The 21,403-nt window shown below is 40.9% G+C and overlaps 1 protein-coding gene and 1 pseudogene across 2 annotated transcripts in view; both read left to right on the top strand.

Annotated features, from left to right (window-relative positions):
• LOC109571826 (zinc finger protein 568-like) overlaps window positions 1–21,403 on the top strand; it is a 126,629-nt gene that overhangs the window by 17,153 nt on the left and 88,073 nt on the right. For both annotated transcript variants that reach the window (XR_011561688.1, XM_070771621.1), the window contains exon 3: window positions 6,400–6,494. Coding sequence is in view for 1 of the 2 variants with exons in the window: in XM_070771621.1 (XP_070627722.1) it covers window positions 6,400–6,494 (95 nt within the window). In the remaining variant the exon portion in view is untranslated. The remainder of the gene's footprint in view (window positions 1–6,399; window positions 6,495–21,403) is intronic.
• LOC139177192 (zinc finger protein 502-like) lies at window positions 11,451–14,255 on the top strand (annotated as a pseudogene).

Genomic DNA, 21,403 nt, shown 5'->3' with positions numbered 1-21,403 from the left:
AACAAGAGTTCTAAAAGTAATAAATGTAGAAATACCTTTGATCAAATGTCAGGTTTTTCTCTAGATAAGAGTACTTGTACTGAAGAGAGGACTTGTACTAAATATGGGAAGGTTTCTAATCAGTCTTCAGAACTTATTCAACAGCAGACTGTTCACAATCCACAGAAAGAAAACAAGTGTAAGATATGTGGGAAAGTATTTAGTAACTCATGCCATCTAAGTAGACGTAAGAAAATTCATTCAGGAAGGAAACCTTTCAAATGTACAGAATGTACCAAGGCATTTAACCATAGCTCACTTCTTACTAAACATCAGAGAATTGACGCTGGAGAGAAACCTTATAAATGTACAGAATGTGGCAAAGCCTTTAATCACAACTCAAATCTTATTCAACATTGGCGAATTCATACGGGAGAGAAGCCTTACAAATGTACAGAATGTAGCAAAGCCTTTATCTGCTACTCACAGCTAACCTATCATCAGTGAATTCATACTGGAGAGAAGCCTTATAAATGTAAAGAATGTAACAAAGCTTTTATCCGTGGCTCACATCTTATTGAACATCAGCAAATTCATACTGGAGAGAGACCTTATAAATGTAAAGAATGTGGCAAAACCTTTAATCGGAATTCAATTCTTACTACACATTTGCGAGTTCATACTGGAGAGAAACCTTATAAATGTAAAGAATGTAACAAAGCCTTTCATCGTCCCTCACTTCTTACTTGACATCAGCTAATTCATTCTGGGGAGAGACCTTATAAATGTAAAGAATGTAATAAAGCCTTTATTCAGTGCTCACATCTTACTCAACATCAGCGAATTCATACTGGAGAGAGACCTTATAAATGTACAGAATGTGACAAAGCCTTTGGTCATTGTAGTAATCTCACTAAACATCTGAGAACACACACTTGAGAGAAGCCCTAGTAATGGAACAAGTGATAGAAGAGGTTTGCCCTAAACATGCATCAGAAAACACAAGTGTTTATATAAGAAACCAATGGAAATGATGTAACAAATATATAGAAAGGTATTTAATCTAAAGTTAAATCGAAGTAAAGATGCGTGCTCCTGCTGCTAAGTTGCTACAGTCGTGTCTGACTCTGTGTGACCCCATAGACAGCAGCCCACTAGGCTCCCCCATCCCTGGGATTCTCCAGGCAAGAACACTGCAATGGGTTGCCATTTCCTTCGCAATGCATGAAAGTGAAAAGTGAAGTAGCTCAGTCATGTCCGACTCTTTTCGACCCCAAGGACGGCAGCCCAGCAGGCTCCTCCATCCATGGGATTTTCCAGGCAAGAGTACTGGAGTGGGGTGCCATCGCCTTCTCCAAAATATGCATACTAGAAGGCATTTCATCAATTTTGTTTTCAGAAGTTTCTCTGAAGGAGAATGACTGCAGGGAGCACTCCATAGTTAAAACTGATGGAAAATGGATATTTTAGCATGAATCGTGAGATGAAGGTTGATGGTTAGAACATTACAGTTCTTAGCAATGTATATATGCTTGTTAATAATGATGTGATGTGAGGTTATTTGGAGTGAATGTAATTCACCACTCAAATAATCCACGTTATGCTTTCTTACTAGTGTGTTTGCAAACATAGGTTTTTGATGATTTATTAAAGATTAGCCTTTTTATATTGTGTTGCAACCATTTCTGTCTAATCTCCATTAGAAGACTGAGGATAGCATAAATGAAAATGGACAATGAGCATTTAAATAGAGGTGTTTATCGTTGACGTGAAATATCTGGAGGTTGCCATGAAGTAAGTGATCATTTAATCTTTCCGTGTGTTAAAGTAAGACAGAAGTTCGTTGTAATGTTTCAATAGTAATATCCTTCATTTGTAAGAAGAACACAATGACAGTTCACTGCAATATTGATGTATCTTTATAATATCAACACAAGTCATGATTATTACTTGACAGTGTTGAAATCAAGACAGCAATAACCTAGAAAAGTAATAAACCCTTCCTGGAAAAGGCATGGAATTGGTGCATATCATGCTTGCTAAGTGCTTCCTAGTCTTTGTTTGGTAAGGCATGGAAGTCAGAAATCTCACATCATTATATCAAAAATTGAATATCTTTCTCCATTCTTTTGATCTGTATTTAATCATGGATCATACCGCAGATTGTAAAAGGTTTTATTTCAACTATGTGTGAAATTTAATACATGGTTATTCATAAAAGTGAATGGCTTTTATTGTTTCGGTTGTTGTAATGAATGAAATGTTAACCCACCACCAACAGCAACCTCGCCCACCTTATTTAAGGTTGTAGTGAAGAGATCGCAATTAACTGTTCGGTAACACACAAGGATGGCATATGGGGAAATTAGTCTACTCACTGGATTTAAACTTCTCATAACTTCATGTACATTCCATCATTTCTAGGTTGTATCTCGTCTTTCATTTTGTAACTACTTAGACACTGGGATGATTCTAGCAAGAAAGATGATACAGAGTATTGTTGACAGTTTCCCTAAACTGCTCCATGATGTTGCTGCCTCAGCATCTGTCTGGGGATCAGGCAGCCTGCAGGTCCTTGAGCTCACACCAGCCAGTCTTGTGAGCACATGCACTAGATGAACCCCTTCCTTGAGACCAGCAGTCTTGCTGGACCTCAGGGTCTATCCACAGACCCCCGTTCAATCACACTGAGAGAGTCAATTTCTAGGCAGGTTGATAAGTCCAGGGGTCCCCAAGGAGAGAGGGGTCTGGAATTCTCAAGGAGGAAGAAAGGACAAATGTAGTTTTATCCTGCTTGAGGACACTCTCTGGAAAAACACTTTCTGGCTAATTTTGTTGTCTTAAAATGTAAATTATGGGAGTGGGTCTAGTGAGGTCTTTACAACCTCCAGACAGTCTTTCGATTCACTGGAATAACAAAAGTATGTAACTCCTTTGCTAACACTAGCGAGGGGGCACTCTTTCTGCCCCCTTCTGAAGTCTATGTCAGAAGCTTTCTCTATCTCTTTTATACTTCAATAAAACTTTATTACACAAAGGCTCTGAGCGATCAAGCCTCATCTCTGGCCCCAGATTGAATTCTTCTCCTCAGGAGCCCAAGAATCCAGGGGTCTTTTTTGGTTGAACAGCAACCTTTCAACACCCTCACAGTGCTCACCGGAATCCTTGACTTGGTTTAAGTGAATTAACCCACACTCAGCCTAGAGAGCCTGAGGCACTTCACTCAGGGTAAAGTATAAAAGCTGAACTGCAAGTACTCCTGTTTTCTCTGCCTGATTCAAGCTTTAACCTCTCTCAGAAATTCCTGCCCTAAATCGTCCCCTACAGAGAGGTCTTAGGTGTGGTGAGTGTGAGGCTTTGAGCTCAGGACTCTGGAATGTTGGTTTGGGGGAAGAAACATCAGAAGAAAATGGGATTTGCTGATGACTCCTTTCACAGCCCGAATGTACACCTGCAGATTCATAAGTTCTTGAAGTGGGAACCTGACCACCAGGGATTGGTATTCATTGAAATGGTTCAGAAAGAATCTTTAGCCAAGTGGTTACCTTCTGGTTTCCCATCAGGATTACGTGACCCATTTCAGAAATGACCTCACTGATGCCCTCCCAACAGAGTTCTGTGTGGTCCTGTGGGAGTATCAGTGTGGTTTGTAGGACGTGTTCCAGGAGATTCTAAGCAGTGGCCCGGATTAAGGACGTGGCTCCTGGTCCATCTGGCCCATCTGAGAGCTGAGCCCCGGAGTCAGTCTGGGGAGAGGCAGCAGCGTTGGTCGAGCTGGATTTGGACGGAGGAAGTCAGTCAGCTCACATCATCTGTGTGAGTGGAGTGTTAGGAGCTCTCTATGGGGAGAGAACAATCAAGAAATGAGTTCACAGGCTGGTCTCCAGGTAGGAATTGATTGTTCCTGAATCTCTCCTGAGACAGAGGATAGGAGAGGTCAGTCTTCTCAGCTTTTCAAAATCCTTCTGTTTGTAGGAGCGGTGGTTGCAGGTTAAAAAGTTGTGTTGATGCCCTCCAAGGTATTTTCTCAAAACTCAGAAGTGCGTTTGCCACGTAATATCCCCAGAGAAGACAGAGCAGGAGGAAGAAGAGGAGGAAATGGCAGCTTCTCAGGTAAATATCCTGTCCTGGGTTTCGGGCTGTGTCTGCTTTTCCTCCTAAAATGCCCAAATGAGAATATGCAAGCCTTTAGCTCTCTGCTCCTAATTTTTCTTCCTGGGCATTTATTATCGTCTTATTTTTTCCTATTTCATATTATGATAGTGCAGACCAGCCCTTTAGACTATTTCCTGCTGTCCCAGAGCCTTTGCTCGATTGTCTGCATTCTCGCTTTCTATGGAGCATGATGAATTCTCAACGTCAATCAGCGACTTTCAACTGTTGAAAATATTCTTTTTGTGAGAGATCAGCATTTGGAGTCACTCCTATCCTTACTTCCACTGGGATGTGGTTTGGTGTTGGGATTTTAGGGACGTTGCGAAATGCAGTAATGACAGCACCTGCATGCAATTTAGATATTTAGAACAGAGTTTGAAAGTGCCATTATACACAGAATCAACTCTCTTCTGTCCATGGGATTTTCCGGGCAAGAATTCTGCAGTGGGTTGCCATTTCCTCCTCCCTGGGATTCTCTCCACCCTGAGACTGAAACCGCATCTCCAGCACTGGCATGCAGATTCTTTACCACTGAGCCAGCTGGGAAGCCCAGTGACTCAACTCAGTGGTCCAGAGTTTTTCACAAAATTTTCAATGGGCATTGTACAGGGACTTGATGTTAGAGAACTATTGGAAGCTGGCCTGCTTAGATGATGACAGCTTCCTTCCAGAATCCCTTATCTATCTACTGGGTTTTGGTTCCATCATTTCTAGAATGTTTCTGAAAATTTTTGATTCCCACAATAGTTTGAAATCTCTCCTTTCTAAGGGAAATGGGTATGTATGAATTTGGAAAGAAAGGCTTCATGATAATTCATTATGCTGGTAATCTTTTTCTTCCTTGATGTACTCTGCCTCCTTCTGTGAAAGTCAATTCCTAGGCAGGTTGATAAGAAGTCCAGGGTCCTGAGGAGGAAGGGGGAGGGGGATGGTCTGGGATTCTCAAGGAGGAGATAGGGGTCTGCAATTCTAAAGGAGGAAAAGACAAATACCTTTTTTCCCTTTACATTCCTTGGTCTTAGACACATAAAATGACTTTTTTTATGTCTTTATGAGTCTTAGACACAGGACTTTTTCTTTAAGCCCAGAACTGATGATTAAACAACAAACAACTCGGTTTAAACTCTGTACTAGGGATTATATAACAAAATGTATCCTGCTTGAGCACAGTTTCTCCTTCCTGAAAACCTTCTGACTAATCCTGATATCTTAGAATTTATATTATGGGAAAGGGTCTGATTCAGTTCAGTTCAGTTGCTCAGTCTTGTCTGACTATTTGCAACCCCATGGACCGCAGCACACCAAGCCTCCCTGTCCATCACCCACTCGTGGAGTTTACTCAAACCCATTGAGTCGGTGATGCCATCCAACCATCTCATCCTCTGTCTTCCCCTTCTCCTCCTGCCTTCAATCTTTCCCAGCATCAGGGTCTTTTGAAATAAGTTAGCTCTTCGCATCAGCTTGCCAATGTATTGGAGTCTTAGTTTCAGCATCAGTACTTCCAATGAATATTCAGAACTGATTTCCTTTAGGATTGTGGGAGTGGGTCTGGTAAAATTTTTACAACCTTGAGACATTCTTTTGATTTATTGTAATTACTGATTAAAAAAGTATATAGCTGCCTTGCTTAGACTAGCAAGGGGGGCACTCTCCACCCGCTTCTGATGTCTACGTCAGAAACTTCTCTGTCCCTTTTTCGCTTTAATAAAACTCTGCTACACAAATGGTCTTCAGCGATCAGCCCTGGTGCCTGGTCCCTGGTCCCAAAGTTAAATCTTCTTGTTTGGAGATCATGAATCTGACACCCTTCACTGGAACGTATCACTGCATTCTAGGTTAGTGGTAATTGTATAAGCTCTGTAGTATTAAATAGACACACCTGGTTTTTTGTTTTTGTTTTTTTTTAGATTTTTTTAAATTATTATTTTTACTTTACAATATTTTATTGGTTTTGCCATACATCAACATGCATCCGCCACAGGTGTACACGTGTTCCCCATCCTGAACCTCCCTCCCCATACCATCCCTCTGGGTCTATTGCACAGTTACACACTTACTTTGCCTTCGTAGTACTTGACCAGTATCTCAGGATCTGATGTTATGTATTTGTTAGTGTTATATAGGTGATTTGAATAAAGGATTTGGGGAAATCATTTTCCAGGCTGTATTAACATTGTCTCTCGCGTTCTCGTCTCAACTGAACACATATTGGATTGGACACTGATGAGTCTCTGAAACACAAATATTCCTTTTTGTGATGAACAGGTCTTGTGGGCTCTAAGCTGGACCTGATTACCTTTCTGGAGCAACTGAATGATCCCAGGACTATAAGGAGAATGGAGGCAACAGCCATATTCCCAGTATGTATGAATGGATGGAGATGATGACTCAGATAAGAGGTTCAAGGAGCTAGAGGAAGTCATCCTTTATCAGGTGGTTTTGGAAGATAATCTTCAGTGGAAATGATTTTGGAAAACCTGGGTTTGTGTCCACTGCTGTCATAGAAATGTATCACCTGCCCTAGTCTCTCTTAAATCATTCATAAATTCATCTCCAGTGATTACTTTCCTTCATCGCAGTGTGAACTAAAAGTCTTCTCTTGTCTTGTGAGAAACTGCATTCATTGGTTGCTCTTCCATTTCCTGGGGGTCCTAGGAAAACTGTGCCCATTTTGAGTAACTGTATGACAGTCCTTTTAAGGTTTCCTTGTACCTCTAGCCAAAAATGTGTGAGTGAAGTGGTAGACAAACTGCTAAATTTCTAGGAATATTGGGGACAGGTTTTTGTTTTCTGATTTATAACTTCCTATCCACTGGGAGCTAGAAGGACCTTCTAAATAAATTTCAAACTCAAAAGCTTTTTTCACTACAGAAAGCAAAACCTCCCGAAAATGAAAGACTGCACATCTCAGGTTGACTACAAAGTTGCTCTTTTCCTTATATGATCTCATATTAAATACCTTAAGTGTGTTTGCCCCACTAAATGTGTTTACCCCATTCTAAAATGCAAAAATATTTACTGTATTCAATTAACTCATAGAATTTTAAAATGAACTGGCAAAAATGTTTAGCACATTTTGCACCATATTATTAATACTTGATTCAAGTTATAAACATTTCTAGATTATATAAAGAAATTAGTTTAAAAATTTTAATCGGAATACAGCTGTTTTACAATTTTGTACTACTGTATAGCAAAGAGAGTCAATTACACCTATCAGTCAGTTCAGTTCCGTCGCTCAGTCGTGTCCAACTCTTTGGGACCCCATGGACTACAGCATGCCAGGCTTCCGTGTCCATCACCAACTCCCAGACCCTGCTCAAACTCACGTTCATCGAGTCAGTGATGCCATCCAACCATCTCATCCTCTGTCGTCCCCTTCCTTCTCCTGCCCTCAGTCTTATCCAGCATCAGGATGTTTTCCAATGCATCAGTTCTTCACATCAGATGGTCAAAGTATTGGAGCTTCAGCTTTAGCATCAGTCCTTCCAACGAATATTCAGGATTGATTTCGTTTAGAATAGAGTGGTGTGATCTCCTTGCAGTCTAAGAGACTCTCAAGTGTCTTCTCCAACACCACAGTTCAAAAGCATCAGTTCTTCGATGCTCAGCCTACTTTATGGTTCAACTCTCACATCCATACATGACTACTGGAAAAACCATATCTTTGAGTACACAGACATTTGTCTGCAAAGGAATGTCTCTATTTTTTGGTATGCCGTCTACATTGCTCATAGCTTTCCTTCCAACGAGCAAGCGTTTTCTACTTTCATGGTTGAAGTCAACATCTGTAGTGATTTTGAAGCCCAAGAACAGAAAGTCTGTCACTGTTTTGATTGTTTTCCCATCTATTTGCCATGAAGTGATGGGACCAGATGCCATGATCTTAGTTTTCTAAATGCTGAGTTTGAAGCCAACTTTTTGACTCCTCTCTTTCAGTTTCATCAAGATACCCTTCAGTTCCTCTTTGCTTTCTGTAATTAGGGTCGTGTCATCTGTATATCTGAGTTTATTGATATTTCTCCCTGTTTTGATTCCAGTTTGTGTTTCTTCAAGCCTGACATTTCACATGACGCAAAGTGAAACTGAAAGTCACTCAGTTCTGACCAACTCTTTGTGACCTTATGGACTATACAATCCATGGACTTCTTCAGGCCAGAATACTGGAGTAGGTAGCCATTCCCTTCTCTAGGAGATCTTCCCAACCCAGGGACCGAGCTGAGAGCTCCTGCATGATGTACTCTGCATATAAGTTAAATAAGCAGGGTGACAATAGGCAGTCTTGACATATTCCTTTCCCAATTTAGAACTAGTCCATTGTTCCATCTCCAGTTCTGTTTCTTTTTGACTTGCATACAGATTTCTCAGGAGGCAGGTAAGGTGGTCTGGTATTCCCATCTTGTTAAGAGTTTTCCACTTTGTTTTGATCCACACCGTCAAAGACTATGGTGTAGTCAATAAAGTATAAGTAGATTTTTTTCTGGAACTCTCTTGCTTTTTCTATGATTCAATGGATGTTGGCAATTTAATCTCTGGTTCCTCTGCCTTTTGTAAACCCAGCTTGAATGTCTGGACGTTCTCAGTTCACATACTGTTGATGCCACGCTTGGAGAATTTTGAACCTTACTTTTGTAGTATGTGAAATGAGTGCAGTTGTGCGCTAGTTTCATCATTCTTTAGCATTGTGTTTCTTTGGGATTGGAATGAAAACTGACCTTTTCCAGTCCTGTGGCCACTACTGAGGTTTCCAAATTAGCTGGCATACTGTGTGCAGCACTTGAGCAACATCATCTTTTAGGACTTGAAACAGCTCAACTGGAATTCTATCATCTCCACTAGCTTTATTCATAGTGATCCTTCCCATGGCCCACTTGACTTCAGACTCCAGGATGTCTGTCTCTAGCTGAGTCATCACATGATCCTGGTTATATTGGTCATTATGATCTTTTTTGTATATCTCTCCTTGTATTCTTGTCCCTTTTTCTTAATAGTTTCCACTTCTGTTAGGTCCATACCATTTCTGTCCTTTATTGTGCCCATCTTTGTATGAAAAGTTCCCTTGGTATATCAATTTCCTTGAAGAGATCTCCAGTCTTCCCCATTCTACTGATTTCCATACCACTTTGGTCTCCACAGAGCTATGAGTACACTTCCCTGTGTTTCACCCAGGGAAGTATTTTTAAAAGGCTCTCTTCTTATTTAATTTCTTAAGAACTAGCACTTCATTTAGTTTATCTTATTTGTAATCCACTTCCTCAGACACTGTCTTATGTGTCCTGTTTCTGATTCGTTTTCTGTCACTACCATTTATGATTTTTAGATTGAAACATCTAATAGAACATTCTCAGAAACATGTTTGAAAAGAACTGGATTAAAGAATTATCAGGAGCCTAGGATTTGTGAAAACGTCTGGTGTCTCTACTTAAGACAACTAAAAGCAAGAAGTAATTTTTAGATTGCCCATCTTCTCTTCATTTAGTGGTTTTTGTAGGGTTTGATGTTGCTTTGCTCTCTATATCCTATTTCTTTGCCATCTCATTTTGTCCAGTTTTCTGTCTGTGATCTCTGTTTTGACGGCTACACGAACCTAGTTAGTCTTCCTTCTGGTGTCTGCAACTTGGTGGGTGAGGTTGGTCCAGAGGTTTGTGCCCTTATCCCCTTGATCTGGGCTTTGATTGGATTACGATGACCAGAGCTTGCCCTGGATACTGAGGGGATCTTCCCAATTGCTCTGTGGTTTTCAGTGTCCTCTTTGTGGTGATACCTGCTCCCTGGTTGGTGGAATAGAGCCCCAGATGTGTTTCTGAGCTGTGTTTCTGATCTGTGGTGAGAGGCTGGTGGGATTGGGGCACACCCACTGGGAGAGAAGCCACTGAATATTTCTCCTCGCAAAATATGCTCCACGGGGTGTGCTCTGTGTGTCACCTTTCATGCTCTAGCAAGCTCTTGTGTGATCCTATTATTGGCATTGCTCTTGGCCCCACCCTAAGCATGGGTCACCCTGTTTATTTAACTCATATGTAGAGTACATCATGAGAAATGCTGGACTGCATGAAGCACAAGCTGGAATCAAGATTGCTGGTAGAAATACCAATAATCTCAGAAATGCAGATGACACAACCCTTAGGGCAGAGAGTGAAGAAGAGTTAAAGAGCCTTTTGATGAAACTGAAAGAGGAGAGTGAAAAAGTTCGCTTAAAACTCAACATTCAGAAAATTAAGATCATGGCATCTGGTCTCAACACTTCATGGGAAATAGACGGGAAACAATGGAAACAGTGACAGACTTTATTTCTTCGGGTTGCAAAATCACTGCAGATGGTGACTGCAGCCATTTAATTTTAAGATGTTTATTCCTTGGAAGAAATGTTATGACCAACCTACACAGCATATGAAAAAGCACAGATATTATTTTGCCAACAAATGTCCGTGTAGTCAAGGGTATGGTTTTTCCAGGAGTCATGTATAGATGGGAGAGTTGGGCTATAAAGAAAGCTGAGCACTGAAGAATTGATGCTTTTTAACTGTGGTGGTGGAGACTCTGAGTGACTTGGAGAGCAAGGAGATCCAACCAGTCCATCGTAAAGGAAATCAGTCCTGAATATTCATTGAAAGGACTGTTGCTGAAGGTGAAACTCTAATACTTTGGCCACCTGATGCGAATAAGTGACATTCGAAAAGACCCTGATACTGGGAAAGGTTGAAGACAGGAGCAGAAGAGGACAATAGAGGATGAGATGGTTGGGTGGCATCACTGACTCAATGGGGTCCCAAAGAGTCGGACACGACTGAGCGACTGAACTGAATCACTCAGATGAACCGTTGGGAGGAAACTGTAACCAGAGACCTGCTTACAACAGGGCAGTTGGCTTTTCTCTTAGGAAGTGAGTCCAGAAAGAAAGAGGGAGACCGGAACCCACATTGTTGTTTATAACATAACCACAGAAATGACATACCGTTACTCCTACCAGAATCTGTTGATACACAGAATGCTTCTGTTAATTGTTGCGGCTGCTGCTGAAGTGATTACGTTCTACTTTTCGTCACTGAGGAGACACCCATCTTCACACACTCACACAAAGGGCTTTTGAATTTTCCCCGTTTTTCAACGTGCTGAAAACACCTCAGATTCCCATAGAGACACCTCTCAAAATTTTTCTCTTTTGCCTTAATTGTTTGAAACACTAGTTAGAACAAGCAGGAAGCAGCTCTGCTCCAGAAGGAATCGAAGAGATTTAAAGGCATCAAAAGGTAGAGAAAGGAAGCACAGCTGGACAGAAGGACCAACAGACCCAAAATTGACAGGAGTGGGGGTGAGGGGAGGCAAGGCTCCGCCCCCACTGGCCCCGCCCCTACGTCCCTGTGCTTTTGGCCTCTTCCTACCCTCGACCTTACGACGCCTCTTGTTGGCCGCGGCGTAGCTCACTCACCTTCCTCTGTCATACAGGAAGGAAACCTTTCAAGTGTACAGAATGTAGCGAAGCATTTATCCGTTGCTCACATCTTACTCAACATCAGCGAATTCATACTGGAGAGAAACCTTATAAATGTACAGAATGTGGCAAAGCCTTTAATCACAACTCAACACTTCCTGAAAATCAGCAAATGCTTACTGCAGAGAAACCTTATAAATGTACAGAATGAGGCAAAGCTTGTAATCAAAACTCAACTCTTACTCAACATCAGTGAACACATACTGGACAGAAACCTTATAAATACAAAGAATGTGACAAAGCCTTTATCCGTTGCTCACATCTTACTCGACATTAGCAAATTCATACTGGTGAGAGACCTTATCATTGTACAGAATGTGGTCAAACCTTTATTCAAAGTTCAAGTTTAACTGCACATCATCAAATCCATACTGGGGAGAAATGATACAAATGTAAAGAATGTGGCAAAACCTTTATTACAAGTTCAAATCTTACTCAACATCACCGAATTCGTATGGGGGACAGACGTTATAAATGTACGGAGTGTGGCAAGGCCTTTATTAACAGTTCTTGTCTTACTAAACATCAGCAAATCCACTGGGGAGAGACGGTATAAATGCACCGAATGTGGCAAAGCCTTTAATCGGAACTCAATTCTTACTACACATTTGCAAGTTCATACTGGAGAGAAACCTTATAAATGTACAGAATGTGGCAAAGCCTTTAGTCATAGTGGTCATCTCACTAAACATCTCCGAACACATGCTGGTGAGTGATGGAATAAGTGATGGAAGATGTTTGCCCTAAACATACATCAGAAAACAAGAGTTTATTCAAGAAACCTATGGAAATGTAACAAATATGTAGAAAACTATTTAATCAAAAATCAACTTGAAATAAATTACAGAGATTGCATACTAGAAAGTATTTCATCAATCCTCTTTTCTAAATTTTCTCTAGATGGAGAGTTACTGTAGAGAGCAATCCATAGTTAAAAAACAGAAAATGGATATATTAGCCAGGATCGTGAGATAAAGGTTGACAGTTAGAAGGCTACACCTATTAGCAATGTATCTTTGTTTACAATGACTTGATTTGAGATTAGGTGAAAAACAAAATGAATGTAATTCAATGCTCAAATAATCCATATTATGCTTTGTTTCTAGTGTGAATGAAAAAAAGTTTTTGATGGTTAATGCTTCAAAGATTAGCCTTTTTATGTTGTGTTGCAACCATTTCTATCTATTTTCCATTAGAAGATGAAGGATCAGTTCGGTTCAGTTCAGTCACTCAGTCATGTCCAACGCTTTGTGACCCCATGAACCGCAGCAGGCAAGGCTTCCCTGTCCATCACCAACACCCGGAGTTTATCCAAACTCATGTCCATCGAATTGGTGATGCCATCCAGCCATCTCATCCTCTGTCATCCCCTTCTCCTCCTGCCCCCAGTCCCTTCCAGCATCAGGATCTTTTCCAGTGAGTCAAATCTTCACATGAGTTGGCCAAAGTATTGGAGTTTCAGCTTTAGCATCAGTCCTTCCAATGAACACCCAGGACTGATCTCCTTTAGGATGGACTGGTTGGATCTACTTGCAGTCCAAGGGACTGTCAAGAGTCTTCTTCAACACCACAGTTCAAAGGCATCAAATCTTCGGTGCTCAGCTTTCTTCACAGTCCAACTCTCACATCCATACATGACCACTGGAAAAACCATAGCCTTGACTAGACGTACCTTTGTTAGCCAAGTAATGTCTCTGCTTTTGAATATGCTATCTAGGTTGATCATAACTTTCCTTCCAAGGACTAAGTGTCTAAATTTCATGGCTACAGTCACCATCTGCAGAGATTTTTGAGCCCCAGAAAATAAAGTCTGTTTAAAAACTGTTTCCTCTGTTTCCCCGTCTATTTCCCATGAAGTGATCGGACCGGATGCCCTGATATTGGTTTTCTAATATCATAGTTATCTAATAAAGTTTTAGCTTTAACCCAACTTTTTCACTCTCCTCTTTCACTTTCATCAATACCGTAATGTAAAATGTACAACGAACATCTAACTGGAGGTGTTTGTATTTCATATGAAGTATCCTGGGAGGTTGCCATAATATAAGCGATCATGAAATCTTTCCGTGTATTAAAGTAAGAAAGAAGTTGGTTCTATTGTTTTTTGCTCAATATTTATTTGGCTGCATCAGATCTTAGTTGCAGTATGTGGGACCTAGTTCCCTGACCAGGGATTGAACCCAGATCCCCTGCATTGGGAATGCAGATCTTAGCCACTGGGCCACCAGGGAACTTCTCCAAAAGTCGGTTCTAAATTTTCAATACTTATATCACTTGAACTGTAAGAACACAATCACAGTTCACTACAATATTGATTTATCTTTATAATATCAGCATAAGTGAAGTATATTACTTGACAATGTTGAAATAAAGACAGCTTCTGTGATAACCTAGAAATGTATTAGAAACCCTTTCCAGAAAAGGCATGTAATTAGTGTATTTCTTGTTTACTGTTTCCTAGGCTTTGTTTTGTAAGTCATAAACATAATGATCCTAACATCCTTTTATCAGAAAAATGAGTATTTCTCTGTGCTTTTAATCTGATTAAGTCATGGATCCTACTGTGGATTGTAAAATGTTTAATTTCAACCTTGTGTGAAATTAATACATGGTTATTAATAAACGTGAATGGTTTCTAGTGTTTCAATTGATTGTAATGAATGAAGTGTTAAGACTGTGATCAGCAGTCTTGCCCAACCCCAGGTTCTACTTTACAGGTCCCCCTTCAATGACACCCTCACAGAGCTCACCAGAATCCTGCTCGTCTTGGTCCCTCAGTCTGCGGAGCCCAGAGCACTTCACCCAGGGTCACTTATAAGCCTGAGTCCCACTTACTGGCACTGTCTGGGCCTGGTTCTAGCCTTGACCTCCCACGGGGTCCCTCAAGGCTTGCTGTGAGTTCTCTCATAAACTCACCAGCTTCAATTTTCCTTTCTTCTTCTGTTGAACTAAGACTTTCCATGGGATTATTTTAGCAAATATAAATTTAACAAAGTCACAGGAAGGACAATTAAAAAACATGATTGCAAAATTCTGAACTAAGATTCATAAAATTTTACCACATGTAAAATTCTCAGCACATGTCTCTCATCTAGGCTTAAAGGAACTGTTTTCTCATGCCTTTGACATACATTGAATGCAATATATAAATATCTGAAGGTACATATATTAGCAGTGAGAAAACTAATATAGAATGTGCAAGTGTAGGAGTTTTAGTGCATATTTATTTAAAGAATTTGGGAATGATAGATCCAAAGTGAGAATATCAGCATGGTAAATATCAGATTTACCACGAATTTACAGAGTTGTCAACTAATCTGTTTTGTCGACTTTTCATGGAATTTATTTCCTTACATGTCAGGAGGTTGCGTTTGTTAAGGAACTGCCACACTGTCCTCCCTAGTGGCTGCACCAGCTTCCGTTCCCTTCCGTCATGTAGGAGGTTCCCTGATCTCCATAGCCTCTTCAGCCTTTATTATATCATTAGTGGGCATTTTGATAATGGTTATTCTGACTAGAATGAGGTGATACCTCATTGTAGTTTTGTTTTCCTTTTCTTAATAATTACTGACGCTGAGTGTCTTTCATTTGCCTCTTGCCCATCTAAATGTCTTCTTTGGAGATATGAGGTCTTAGTCCAATTTTTGATTGAGTTCTTTTGTCCCTAATATTTTAAACATTTTGTAAATTTTTGCCTGTTGCTGTGTGCAGGCTTCCTCTAGGTGTGGTGCATGGGCTTCTCATTGTAGTGGCTTTTTCTGTGAAGCACGGCTCTAGGTGTCAGTAGTTGCAGAACACAGGCTCAGTAGTTGTGGTGCACAGGCTAAGTTGCCCTGCAGCATGTGCAATATTCCTGAGACAGGGTTCAACCCCATATCCCCTGCACTTCCTGGCAGATTTGTATCCACTGGACAATTGTTTTACAATTTTTTGTAAAAATGGAAGTTTTTCTTTTCTTTTGAAAGGTATATATTTTTAGTTTTTGAGTTTTTTAACCTTTTTAAAATTTTTCCATTGAAGGATAATTGCTTTACAGAATTTTGTTGTTTTCTGTCAAACATGAACAAGAATCAGCCATAGGTACACCGTGTCCCCTCCCTTCTGAGCCTCCCTCCCACAGCCCTCCCCATCCCACCCTTCTACATTGTTACAGTGCTGTCTTCCTTTCTGCTGTACAACATTGTCAATCAGCCATAAGTGTTGAGGCAGTCTGAGTGCGGGTTCAAAAAGGATTTCCAGACACAGAGCATTTCAGAAAGGAGTGAGTTTATTAAAAACAAAGGGCAGAGATAAAGCAGGCACTGTGAGTGCAACGGGCCCACATCCGCACAGACCAGGGGATGCCGACAGTTTCCATGGGCTAATAGGCAATTTTTATAGCCTCAAAGCAAAATTGCTGCTGGATGGTTGATGTTAGGTGATTGGTTGGGGCACTATAGGGTGCTTACTGGAGTGGGCATCTTTGCCCCACTGGGAGTCGGGAAGCCTGGTATGACTATCAGTGGGCTTTTAAAAAGGTTTCAGAGAGGCTTAGTCAGTTTTGAAAGTGTCCTTGATTCTGAGCTCCGCTTCTGTGTTCTTGGTGCAAGGCTTCACATCTCTGGCCTTGGGGCAGCACGCCACAAATAACAGTAGCCATGATCTGTATTCTCTGTGTTGATTGTGTCATTCCACTTGGCAGTCATTTAAAATGGAACCAAAATACTGAGAATCATGCTGAAGATCCAGCAGAGGATACTGAAGGTGCCCACATATTTGGGAGCTTTTCTCTTAAGCTCTGCCCACCTGGAGTCACTGAGAATGATGGTCACCTGAAAGGCACTCAAGAGGAAGATGGTGCCAATGGACACATCTCTGCCCATTCTTGGAACGGAAAAAGCAAATGTGCATCGAAAGCTGCCAGTGTTTCAGGAATTCCTTTCAAATGAACAACTAAGAGTTTGGCTAGAGTCACGTGCTTGAGAATCCAGTCTGTGGACCGACATTTGCCACCTGCGAAATAAAGGGAGGGAAAATGGTAAACAAGACAGAAATTCCCCATAATCCCTGCCGTAATCTGCAATAAAAAGATCACTCTTATTGCCAAATCCTCGGGGGCCATTCTGCCAAATTCTGGGAACTAATAATCTTCTTCTGAGCCAGAGAATCCTGCATGAGAAAATGAGGCAGAACTCTGTACCATATCAACTGGAATTGATACTCTTAAGTATTCTTCATTTACTTTAGATGCCACTGAAAAAGAAGTATTTATATTTCTTCCTGTAAAACAAGTGTCTGATATTTGAATGTGTAACAGTGAAAATACTTAAAGGAATATCAATGAGGATTTAAAAGTCATGCCCTGGTGGTTCAGTTGTAGAGATTCCACCTGCCAAGCGGGAGATGAGTGTTCGATCCCTGGGTAAGGAACAAATGAGTGTAATATCAGTAAAGATACCATGATTATATTTTAAACTACACAAGATGATTTTTAAGTTCACACAGGGTAAAGATAAGGTAAGAGTAAAAATATTCAGGAAACAATATTATAGCATACCTTTTAGTTACAATAAATGAAAGTTAGATAATAAAGTAGAAATAGGTGGATGTGAATTGATAAGTTCAGTACAATGGTGGGAAGGAGGATAAATACTGCATTACAAAGCAGTAGTGAAAAGATGACCTTTTTTTTTTTTTTTTCAACAAATGAGTTAGTATAATGGCGACTATCTTCCCACCTTTGTACATACCAAGTGAATCAAAGTTTTTAAAAATCTTGGTAAAATGCTGGGAGCCAGCACGGGAGTTCCCACCCATGACAAAGGTCATGCAGAGAGGATCTGACATGCAAAGGTGAATCAGAACTCAAGGGGCCCCCCTGGACCTGCCCGAGCATCTACCCCAAAACCAAAATCTGTCTGTTTTACTATTTCACGACCTTCACCAACTCTTCTGACATTAACGGGGGGCTATCCCCGACCACCTTTCCCTAAAGAAAATCAATTTAGAGCTCTAGTTATTAAGTCTCCTGGGCATAATAGGAATGTTTCAATTCAAACCCCTCTGATGACTTTCTAGCTTGCCTGACAGGTTTGTTCAGATTCCTTCAGCTAAGCATGTGATTGCTCACAGCATCCCAACCATAAGAAGCAGGGAAGCTTAAATATTCTAACAATGCAGAGCTTCTTAGAGAGTTAAAATTGTTAGAATAGAACTAGTAGAGGACATCTTTGTTGACCTCATGCTTGCTGCCAAGTTTCCATCAGATCAGATCAGATCACATCAGTCGCTCAGTCGTGTCCGACTCTTTGGGACCCATGAATCGCAGTACGCCAGGACTCCCTGTCCATCACCAACTCCTGGAGTTCATTCAGACCCACGTCCATCGAGTCAGTGATGCCATCCAGCCATCTCATCCTCTGTCGTCCCGCTCTCCTCCTGCCCCCAATCCCTCCCAGCATCAAAGTCTTTTCCAATGAGTCAATTCTTCGCATGAGGTGGCCAAAGTACTAGAGTTTCAGCTTTAGCAGCATTCCTTCCAAAGAAATCCCAGGGCTGATCTCCTTCAGAATGGACTGGTTTGATCTCCTTGCAGTCCAAGGGACTCTCAAGAGTCTTCTCCAACACCACAGTTCAAAAGCATCAATTCTTCGGGTCTCAGCCTTCTTCACAGTCCAACTCTCACATCCATACATGACCACAGGAAAAACCATAGTCTTGACTAGATGGACCTTTGTTGGCAAAGTAATGTCTCTGCTTTTAAATATGCTATCTAGCTTGGTCATAACTTTCCTTCCAAGGAGTAAGCGTCTTTTAATTTCATGGCTGCAGTCATCATCTGTGGCGATTTTGGAGCCCAGAAAAATAAAGTCTGACACTGTTTCCACTGTTTCCCCATCTATTTCCCATGAAGTGGTGGGACCAGATGCCATGATCTTCGTTTTCTGAATGTTGAGTTTAAGCCAACTTTTTCACTCTCCACTTTCACTTTCATCAAGAGGCTTTTGAGTTCCTCTTCACTTTCTGCCATAAGGGTGGTGTCATCTGCATATCTGAGGTTATTGATATTTCTCTCGGCAATCTTGATTCCAGCTTGTTTTCTTCCAGTCCAGCGTTTCTCATGATGTACTCTGCATATAAGTTAAATGAACAGGGTGACAATATACAGCCTTGACAAACTTCTTTTCCTATTTGGAACCACTCTGTTGTTCCATGTCCAGTTCTAACTGTTGCTTCCTGACCTGCATACAAATTTCTCAAGAGGCAGATCACGTGGTCTGGTATTCCCATCTTTTCAAGGATTTTCCACAGTTTATTGTGATCCACACAGCCAAAGGCTTTGGCATAGTCAATAAGCAGAAATAGATGTTTTTCTGGAACTCTCTTGCTTTTTCCATGATCCAGCGGATGTTGGCAATTTGATCTCTGGTTCCTCTGCATTTTCTAAAACCAGCTTGAACATCAGGAAGTTTACGGTTCACATATTGCTGAAGCCTGACTTGGAGAATTTTGAGCATTACTTTACTAGCGTGTGAGATGAGTGCAATTGTGCAGTCACTTGAACATTCTTTGGTATTGCCTTTCTTTGGGATTCGAATGAAAACTGACCTTTTCCAGTCCTGTGGCCACTGCTGAGTTTTCCAAATTTGCTGGCATATTGAGTGCAGCACTTTCACAGTATCATCTTTCAGGATTTGGAATAGCTCAACTGGAATTCCATCACCCCCAGTAGCTTTGTTCATAGCGATGCTTTCTAAGGCCCACTTGACTTCACATTCCAGGATGTCTGGCTCCAGGTCAGTGACCACATCATCGTGATTATCTGAGCCGTGAACATCTTTTTTGTACAGTTCTTCTGTCTATTTTTGCCATCTCTTCTTAATATCTTCTCCTTCTGTTAGGTCCATACCATTTCTGTCCTTTATCGAGCCCATCTTTGCATGAAATGTTCCTTTGGTATCTCTCATTTTTTTGAAGAGATCCCTAGTCTATCCGATTCTATTGTTTTCCTCTATTTTTTTTGCATTGATCGCTGAAGAAGGCTTTCTTATCTCTTCTTGCTATTCTTTGGAACTCTGCATTCAGATGCTTATATCTTTCCTTTTCTCCTTTGCTTTTCACTTCTCTTCTTTTCACAGCTATTTGTAAGGCCTCCCCAGATAACCATTTTGCTTTTTTGCATTTCTTTTCTATGGGAATGGTCTTGATCCCTGTCTCCTGTACAATGTCACGAACCTCATTCCATAGTTCATCAGGCACTCTATTTATCAGATCTAGGCCCTTAAATCTATTTCTCACTTCCACTGTATAATCATAAGGGATTTGATTTAGGTCATACCTGAACGATCTAGTGGTTTTCCCTATTTTCTTAAATTTAAGTTTGAATTTGGCAATAAGGAGTTCATGGTCTGAGGCACAGTCATCTCTTGGTCCTATTTTTGCTGACTGTGTAGAGCTTCTCCATCTTTGGCTGCAGAGAATATAATCAATATGATTTCAGTGTTGACCATCTGGTGATGTCCATGTACAGAGTATTCTCTTGTGTTGTTGGAAGAAGGTGTTTGTTATGACCAGTGCATTTTCTTGGCAAAACTACATTAGTCGTTGCCCTGCTTCATTCCGTATTCCAAGGCCAAATTTGCCTGTTACTCCAGGTGTTTCTTGACTTCCTACTTTTGCATTCCAGTCCCCTATAATGAAAAGGACATCTTTTTTGGGTGTTAGTTCTAAAAGGTCTTATAGGTCTTCATAGAACCGTTCAACTTCAGCTTCTTTAGTGTTACTGGTTGGGGCATAGACTTGGATTACTGTGATATTGAATGGTTTGCCTTGGAAACGAACAGAGATCATTCTGTCGTTTTTGAGATTGCATCCAAGTACTGCATTTCGGACTCTTGTTGACCATGATGGCCACTCCATTTCTTCTGAGGGATTCCTGCCCGCAGTAGTAGATATAATGGACATCTGAGTTAAATTCACCCATTCCAGTCTATTTCAGTTTGCTGATTCCTAGAATGTCGACATTCACTCTTGCCATCTCTTGTTTGACCACTTCCAGTTTGCCTTGATTCATGGACCTGACATTCCAGGTTCCTATGCAATATTGCTCTTTACAGCATCGGACCTTGCTTCTGTCACCAGTCACATCCACAGCTGGGTATTCTTTTTGCTTTGGCTCCATCCCAGAACAGTATGAAAAGGCAAGTTTCCATATCCCTTACCTATTGTGTCCCTGGGAGTGTATTGATTAATATAGTTGGTATATAGAAATGTAAGTAGTAGCTTTAATGTTTGTAACTTTGGACCCTTGGGTTAATTCTTTTCTTGTTATAATCCACCACACTTTTGCCGTATAGGAATGCAACTTTATCTAATGCTTTCAGAGGGTGGTGCTTGACTTTAAAATAATCACCTTTAGAGAAAAATAAGTTTTCTGAAGAAAGGGTCATAAAATGTTAACAGGCCTCCTGGCCAGAAGATGATGTAAATCACCTAAAGCTTTTGCACATGATAAGTTTGCAGAAGGAAAGCCTGGCTTCGATAAGGGTCAAGCACTGCTGACCTTGCATGACTCTACCCCACCTCCATTGTCCTCTATGCACAACTTAAGCTATAAAAACTACCTTGAAAAATAAAGTGTGGGCTTTGCCCACTGAAGCTGTGTCTCCCCATGCCGTTCTTTCTCTTTCCTTCTCCTTTTTCAGGCTGATTCCCTGCAGCGCAAGGGCCCTCTACGTTCACTTTCCTGCCTGGGCTTCTAAGACCCACTGGAGAAGGTGCCTGAGGTGGGGCACATTC

Source organism: Bos indicus, chromosome 18 (genome assembly GCF_029378745.1).
Source record: "Bos indicus isolate NIAB-ARS_2022 breed Sahiwal x Tharparkar chromosome 18, NIAB-ARS_B.indTharparkar_mat_pri_1.0, whole genome shotgun sequence".
NCBI lineage: Eukaryota > Metazoa > Chordata > Mammalia > Artiodactyla > Bovidae > Bos > Bos indicus.
This window is presented reverse-complemented; position numbering and strand designations above follow the sequence as displayed.